Raw genomic sequence first — 8750 nt, forward strand, 5'->3', positions numbered from 1 at the left:
TCAAATCACTATTTGAAGATTTTCAGCATTTTTATATTGTATTAGTGTCTTAATAAGAAACAAATTATGCCCCAGAGTCTATACATGATGGTTGGCTCTCTTATTTTGGAGCAGTTTTCTCCCTCCTCCAGGGACAAGCAGAAGAATTAGGAAGTTCAAAGAGATCTTTTATTATAGACAAATTTCTATAATTTCCAAGGGAAAGGATTTCCAAGGAAAAAACCTGAGAATCACCATTTTAGACGACAGATCACAGGGCTGGAAAAGCCCTGAGATGTTTGGTCAACTTCTCCAAGTAGGAGTGGCATCACTCGACCTCTTCTTCTTCAAGAATTCACAACCTCCCAAATTAATGCATCAAACCCAACCATTTTCGCTCCTCTTCCCAACGTTCTGTGATTCTGTTCAGAATTTAGCTGCTGAAGCTGAGCGATGGGACATGGAGGTCACTGTACTACTCCATCTGTGTAACCAAATGATTATGTTTGAAATGTTCCATAATAAAGCTTTCAAAATCAGATTATCACAATAACCATAATAAGGCATCAAAATGTGCCTGAGCGATCTCATAAAATGAATCTGCCACATAATAAGATGTGACTCCTAATATTCTACTCTGTCCCAACCATAAAATAGGAAGTGACGTTTTAGAATCCCTGAAATAAAATGCCATTCACACAGTCACACTTCAGTGAAGCCAGCCACATTTTAAAGGAATCAGAAAATCTTTCCGTCACAATTCAACTAGAAGGCCTGGCTAACTCGAAGGTCCCTCCAGCACTGAGAGAGAATTCCATTTTATTAACACCCAAATTATTAACACCTTCCCACAATTAACACTCATCTGTTTTTTTTTGAGGAAGATTAGCCCTGAGCTAACTGCTGCCAATCCTCCTCCTTTTGCTGAGGAAGACTGGCCCTGAACTAACATCGTGCCCATCTTTCTCTACTTTATGTGGGACACCTGCCACAGCATGGTTTGCCAAGCGGTGCCATGTCAGCAGCCGGGAACCGAACCGGCGAACCAGGCCGCCAAAGCAGAACGTGCGAACTTAACCGCTGCCCACCGGGCAGCCCAACATTCATCTTTTTTAATACACAGGTTGGTCGGTTGGTTTTTAACTAAAAGCATGCAATTTCAATAGTGAACTAAAATCACTCAAACACCATTCAGCAAATCTCACAGACAATATGTTTTCAATATTCCATATCAGCAGGATGGAGAGTTCAGGAGAAAGAAAATCAAAACTTAAATTCTCGAAAGTTTACTCACTGTTGATGATGACCACATAGAGCAGACTACTAGATTATTCTCAAAAAAGCAAAAAACCTTTTCATCTATGAATTTTCCCAGTTCTAGTGAATTTAAATATTAAGTGAAATGCTAAAAATCTTTGTTTTAAAATTCTATAAATCCCAGCGCTATTCTAGTCTCTATTACTCCAGGACCATATCCAAAACCAGTTATCAGAACACCTCAGAAATCACTGAAAAGTAGAATCTCAGATCTAAATATACGGTTTTGCTGGGTTTGGTTGTTTCTTTAGGGGATTTGGTTGTTTCTTTAGGGGATTTTGTTTTTAGATTTATACTTTTGTGGACAGAAAGAACACATATTTGGTGTAGACCGGCTTGAAGCAAAGGATTTCTGGAATTACCTGAACTAAAACAATATTATAATTCTGCCAATAAAAATAGAAAAGACTACAAGACAATCTAAAGTTTGTCATTTAAATGTTTTTTTAACATCTTTATTATCTTGGTTTGAGTTTTTAAAACGACTACATTATCTACATTAATCATCTAGACCCCTGATGTCCAAACCAGGCTGGAGTGACGAAGTGTTGACTAATCGTTGGGTGGCTAGGTCCACAAGAAATTGGTGAAGAGAGATAGCTGATCTTGAATTCTTTAGATTCTGACCCCATCCTGCAAGGTTCGGCGTGAGGAAGAGGGGTGTGCCGGGGCTGGGGACGTCCTGCATCTAGTCTGGGCGCTGGTCACGTGGGTGGACACAACTGTCAGAACTCATCCAAATGAACCACTCTTCACATCTGTACATTTCATTGGACGTCAATCTCCATAAAAATTGGGACATGCAGAAAATGGGCAAAAATGGGAAATTTAAAACAGAACGTTGGAAAGGGGGACTTCTTGCTCCGGAAATGCTCCCTACATGTTGCTCGTGCAACATTCCAGGGAAGAACGGGCCACGGGGATGCTCGGAGGTTCTGCCACCCTGTACTCTGGACAGAACAAATGACGATAATCATAGTAAGACGCGTTTATGAGGAACCCAAAGCGGAGATCCTAAAACCGGGACGCGCGGGGTTGGCCAGGCACGTGGACGGCGCGCTCCGGCCTCGGCGGCGCCCCGAGCCGGCCGTGGACTCGGGGCTGCGGGGGCCGAACTCGCGCAGGAGCCGCCGCGGCCGGAGCGGCCGCGGGACGGCGTGGGGGTACCTCCCGGGCGGCCGGGGACCGCCTAGCGCGGGGTCAGGGGCGGCTCCTCCCGGGCCCGGCCCCGCCCGACTGACCTGTGACGCTGGCCCGGGTGACGCGCTGCACCACGGCCTTCATGGCGGCGGCTGGGGCGAGCTGGGCGGCGCCGGGCTCCTTCCGGCTCGCGACACCGCGGGCGGCTCTGCGGCCGGCGCCCTCTGCGGGTGACACCAGGAAGCGCGCCCGGCGTCCCGTCGGCCCTGGTCCGCGGCGGCCCGCCCACGTCGGCCACGCCCACTCACAGGGTGGCCCCGCCCACGTGGGTCAAGCCCCCCCCCTGCGGCCTCGCCGTAACCCCGCCCGCCCATGATAGGCCCCGCCCCCACCCTTGGTCCCACCCACAGCCGGGACCCGCCCGAACTCTGGGATCCAGCGACCCCCGGCCCAGCCCCCAATCCGTGCCCAGATCCCAGTTTGGGTGCTGGTTTTTTCCACATGCCCGGTTTCAATCAGTCATCCTTAAATTCCAGCCTTGTCCTGAATCCTGTGTTCCCCTATTCCTTTTTTCCACTCCTCTGGGGACAGATCCTCCCAAATTCTTCCTCCATCTTCTTGCCTCAATGGCTTCTCAGAAACCCCATGGAACAGGATCTGCTGCATAAAATAGCCGTTTAACTATAAATTTGACTTAGCCATGTCATGGTAATATAGAGATATATGATTCTGTAAGTCTGATTCCTCCTCTATTAGAAATACTGAGTTCCCCTCGCGGCGTTGTTGGGAGATTGAAATGAATAGACTATGTAAAAGTGCTTAGAAAGCTGCAAAGGACTGTACCAATTTTACCCTAACAAATTATCATCACTGATAAAAATAAGTCCCTCTAGGTGTGTCTTCTTCCTAAAGTCCTCTAATAGCATTGGTGGGTGTAGAGTAATGGGGTTCAGGACACGCTACCCCAAAATATGGCACCTTGGCATCTTGAATATTTTAAGCTGAAGGAGATTGAGAAAACAGCAGAAGCAGGAAAGTCACTGTGACCTTCTCCCCTGAAACAGGCCATCAAACCGTCACGTGAGAGGAGCCCTCCCACACCTGGCGGAAAGGAGCGTCCTTGTCTCCGAGGACAGAGGGACCCGAGAAGAATCCGGACAAACAGGCCTTGCTGTCTGCCGGCTTTACTACCCTTCCCTCCCGCTCCTTGACCTGCCACCTTCCTCCACGACTGTCCTCACTTCACCAAACCCAGCAGGAAAGTACACGGCTCTGTTTCTTCGGGTCGTCATTTCCTTAGGAAGGCTTCTGTGTCATGTAAAACTTAAATAAATGTGTACGGCTTTTCTCCCGTTAATCTGCCTTTGTCAGTTTAATTTTCAGACCCAGCCAGGGACCTTAAGTGAGTCATGAGCCGAGGAAAACTTTTTCCTCCCCTATAAGAGAAAGCATTCAAGTGGAGAACAAGGGACAATCATTGGCCAGAAAAGACTGCAAACTAGTATGCTTGAACGTTAAATACTGGATATTAAATTACGTTAATGACGTGGCCAAAGTTAACATCACCAGTAATGAGACAAACGAACATCGTATGCTTCGGATATTGCGCTGATGGGGAATGGTGTCAGTTTTGTGCTATTTCTGCTAAAAATGTATAACCTCAATCCAATCATGAAGGAATAATAATCAGATAAACCTAAACTGAGGAACTTTCTACAAAATAGCTCGTCAGGGTTCCTCAAAAATGTCAAGGAAAAGAAAGTCTGGGGAACTGATCCAGATAAAATGAGGCTGTTAAAGAAATAGGAAAACTAAATGTGATGCATGAACCTGGGTTGTATCCTGGCCAGAAAATAAGATAAGGAAAAAAGTTTATTATTAGGACAATTGGTAAAATTTGAAGTTTTTTTACATTAAATCACCACATCTCAAACATTTTGATCTCAAGACCTCTTTACTTTCTTAAAAATTATTAAACACTCAAATAGCTTTTGTTTATATTGGTTATATATAAAAGTATTTACTGTATTACAAATTACAACTAAGAAAAATTGTTAAACATTGATTTATTAAAACATTTAAAAGTAGCAATAAAAAAATCCATTCTATATTAGCATTAGAGCAATGAGGTCTTTATGCACCACGGAGCCTCTGGAATGCTCCATTGTACACTCCTGAAAGAATAAGAATGAGAAAGGCAAATATTGTGTTTACATTATTATAAAAATAGTTGGAAATCATAGGTCCTCTACAGGGGATCCCAGAGAACCATTTGAGAACTACTGGATTTGATAGCAAGATCAAATCAATATTGATTTCCTGATTTTTATGTAAGAGAACATCTTTGTTTTTAGAAAATACACACTGAAGTATTTAGGGGTAAAGGGACATGACATCTGCGCTTTTCTCTCAAGTGGTTTGGAGAAAAATAGTAGGTACAGAGAAAATAAAGACAGTGATAAAGCAAATAAGGTAAAATGCTGACAACAGGGAGATTAGGTGAAAGGCACTTATTTTTTGTAAGTTTGAAATTATTTCAAAATAAAAGTTTTAAAAATATGCCAAAACACCAGTGTTCTTTTTTAAATTTATGAAACTCAAAAAGATCAACATCAGGAGACAAACGTGTCTAGCAGCTCCTCTTCCTGTGGCCTCCTCCCCTTTGCCCACGCTCTCCCTCGACTCCTACATTGCCATTCTCTCCTGGACTCCCTCCTTCCACCAGCTCATCTCCTTTGATGCCACTTCTGAGCCTGAGGATTCTTCAGGGCTCAGTCACGGACCCTTTGCTCTCTAGATTTACTCTCCATTCTTTTTGAATTCCACCTTCATGCTGTTGATGCTCACATTTTCATCTCCACTCCAGACATCTCTGAGCCTGTGCTTCCAAATGCCTTCTTGACATCTCCATTTCCATGAATCATAGATGTCACACAGTTAACAGATTTAAAATGGAATTCAGGATTTCTACCCATTGTATAATAAAGAATTTGTCTGGTCTTTGGTCTGGGTTCCTGGCGTTGAGCTTCTAAAGTCCTTGGAATTTCCCAAGTGAAAGGAGTATCTTTGTTATTCACAAGCCCCTTGATCATATCTGAGTTTACGCTAATGAGACAATTCAGAATGGGAGCTGTTCACCAGAAAGATCACTCATGTGATTAGAAGGTTGGGGCCTTGAGCCAGCCCAACCTGCACCAGAAGAGGGGGTTGAGTTGAGTTGAGATTGAGTTGAGTCACATGGCCGGTGATTCAATCAGTCAAGTTTATGAGATGAAACTGCAATAAAAACTCTGCATACTGAAGCTTAGTAGGGAGTCCTGGTTAGTGAACATACAGATGTATTGGAGGAGGATTCCATGGGGAAAAAATACAGAAGCTCTGCATTCAGGACCCCCAGCCTTGCCTGATGTGTCTCTTCACTTGGCTGGTCCTGATTTAAATCCTTTATAATAAAACTATGATTGCAACTATAGTGCTTTCCTGAGTTCAGTGAGTCACTGTAGTGAATTATCAAACCTGAGGGGATCATGGAAACTCCAAAATTGGTATCCAGTTGATCAGAAGTACAGGTGGCTTGGGGCCTCCCAAAGTGCAGCTGTCATCTGAAGTAAGGGCAGTCTTGTTGGAGATGTCCCCTTAAACTTGCAGGGTCTATGCTAACTCTGAGATGCAGAACTGAGTTACAATACACTAATGGGTGCTAGACTAACCCTCCAAATCCTCCATACTCACCACCTGGGCCATCCCCATTTATATAAATGGCTCTACTGTTTACCACAGTCAGAAATATGCGACCATATGGGGCCAGCCCGGTGGCGTAGTGGTTAAGTTTGTGTGCTCCACTTTGGCAGCCCAAGGTTCACCAGTTCAGATCTTATGTACCACTCATCAAGCCATGCTGTGGCAGCATGCCACATCAAAGAATTAGAAGAACTTACAACTAGGATATACAACTATGTACCGGGACTTTGGGGAAGGAAAAAAAAAGAGGAAAATTGGCAACAAATGTTAGCTCAGGGCCAATCTTCCTCACCAAAAAAAAAAAAAAAAAAGTGTCCCATAATTGTTCTCTTTCCCACTCCTCAAGTATCTAGTCCATCAACAAATCTTCTCACTCTCCAAAACATATCTTCTCTCCAACTCCCTGCATTATCCTGTTCCAAGCCCCCATCATCTCTCACCTGGATTTCTACTACTGCTTCCTCACTGGTCTCCCTACTGCCACTTTTGTCCTCCAACTGCTTCTACATACAGAGATAAAAGTGATGTTCTTAGAACAGAAAGTCTTCACATTCCAGATTCTGGTCTTTAAATTTCTCAAATAACCCATTTGTTCCTCCTCAGGACTTCAGCATCCTCTGGTCCTCCGCCTGGGATGCTCTTCCCCCATCTTTGTTTACTTAGCTCCTCTTCTTCCTTTGGACTTTCAGCTCAAATGCCTCCTCCTCAGAGAGCCCGTCTCTGACCACACAGACCAAAGTAGCTGTCCCTGTTCCCTGTTACTCTCCATCACCATCCTGTCATTTTTTCCCTCGTAATCTTCTGGCCACTTTCCATTATTCTACTGCCTGTTAAGCTGTGTTCCATTTGCGTCTCCCATGCTTACCATTGTACCCTAAGCATCTAATTCAGTGCCTGGAGCTCAGGTAATAATGCTAGTGAATAAATGTTTTGTGAACTTGAATTTTTGGTTAACAGCGTATTGCAGATTTGCAGTATCTCTCTATTCATAGATGTACAGATGTTAATGGCTACACGGGATGCCAATATACATATCACAATTTACCTAACCTGCCTTCTATTGATGGATATTTAGGGCTAAATCAGTTGGAATGTTTTTTGGTTCCGTGTAACAGGAAATAACTCAAAATGGCTCAAACTTTAAAGAAATGTATTATTTCACCTAACAAAACAACTCCAAAACCAACAAAGATCCGGGGCCCAGATCTTTCCCTCCTTCTGCTCTGTCACCCCAACATGCTGGCTTTTCTTAGGCATCCCACAAGACTGAGAGAAGGCGGTGGCTGTTCTAGGCATTCTATCCAGACACAGCGTCCAGGGGCAGGAGAGACCATCTCTTCCTGCTGCGTCCTCTGAAGCTAGGACATCCTGCCCAGAAGCCCCTCCCAGTTCACTAGCCGGAAGGAAATCACAATGCCAGGTTTAACCTGGTCACTTGGGATGTCTGCCCAGCCCCCACCATGATTGCTTCAGATAAGAGGTTCTCGCGGGGGGGGGGGGGGGGGGGTGGGAAGAGCTCTCCCGGGCTCTGGAGCTTCCAATGTCTGGAGGTTGTTACTGGCATTTAGTGCCCAGGGAATTTGAAATGCTGAAGCTCTTCCCACGCCTGGGGCAGCCCACAAAATGGATTGCCTTGTCCACAATGTCAGTAGTGCCCCCTTTCAGAAACACTGGCTTGGACTAATCAGGATCTGCCCTCTGGGACTGGATCAGCCCCCCTGAAGCACTTGGTGGGGTGGATTCAGGAGTCTGTTATAAAGCAGGAATAGGGGCAATGGATGTCGGGAAGGGAATCAGCAACGTCTACCAAAAGGTGGTTTTCAGTTTGATGCCATGTTGAACAAGTTGTATTTAAGAGGCTTCTGCCTACATCTTTTCAGTTATCTCCTTAAATTCTTGAAAGTGGGATTGCTAGATCAAAGGATATGCCCATTGTCCCTTTTGATACACACTGCTAACATGCCCTGCTGAAGAAGCATGTTACCACCAATGGAAACCCTCCTTTCAGAGGACAGGCAAGTTTTCAGGAGAGATGCAACTCCCTGGGATACCACAGTGAAGAAAGCAAAGCAAGTGGAGGACTACAGAAGGGGACTATTTATAAGCAGGAAGACATTCACAGCTGAATTTCAGGAATATCTAAGACATTATTTTACTCCTGACAGTAACAGCACGTGCTCAAAGCACTTCCTCTTTTCAAAGTCATAACCCTGTTGGTGAACAGAGTTGGTATTATCCATCTTCTTCAAAAGAAACTAAGGCTCAGAAAATACAGAGGATTTTTTCTGTCATGGAAAGTTAAGTTCAATTTTTAAAAACAAATTAATGGGGAGATGGAATGTGCTTAGAGTTACATTGACTGTAACAGAAACCCAATTAAGAATGTCTTAAACTTTGTAGAAGTTGATTCTTTCTCTCAAAAAATCCAGGCCTGGTAAGGTGCTCCACAGCGCCGGAGAACTGAATGCCTTTTGTTCTGTCGCTGCACCATCGCTCAGGAGTCCTCTTCCTCTGAACGGTCCAAGATGGCTCCCTGCCTCATTCTTGTTCCTCCAATGAGAGGGCATCAGGAA

The 8750-nt window shown here is 44.6% G+C and overlaps 1 protein-coding gene across 1 annotated transcript in view; it reads right to left on the reverse strand.

Annotated features, from left to right (window-relative positions):
• The window catches only part of DTD1 (D-aminoacyl-tRNA deacylase 1), a 174623-nt gene extending 171928 nt beyond the window's left edge, over positions 1-2695 (reverse strand). Inside the window, exon 1 of the mRNA XM_046678100.1 lies at positions 2538-2695. Within this exon, the coding sequence (XP_046534056.1) occupies positions 2538-2580 (43 nt within the window). The 5' untranslated portion in view covers positions 2581-2695. The remainder of the gene's footprint in view (positions 1-2537) is intronic.
• Positions 2696-8750: the final 6055 nt, after the last annotated feature.

This window comes from Equus quagga, chromosome 12, assembly GCF_021613505.1.
Source record: "Equus quagga isolate Etosha38 chromosome 12, UCLA_HA_Equagga_1.0, whole genome shotgun sequence".
Classification (NCBI taxonomy): Eukaryota; Metazoa; Chordata; class Mammalia; order Perissodactyla; family Equidae; genus Equus; species Equus quagga.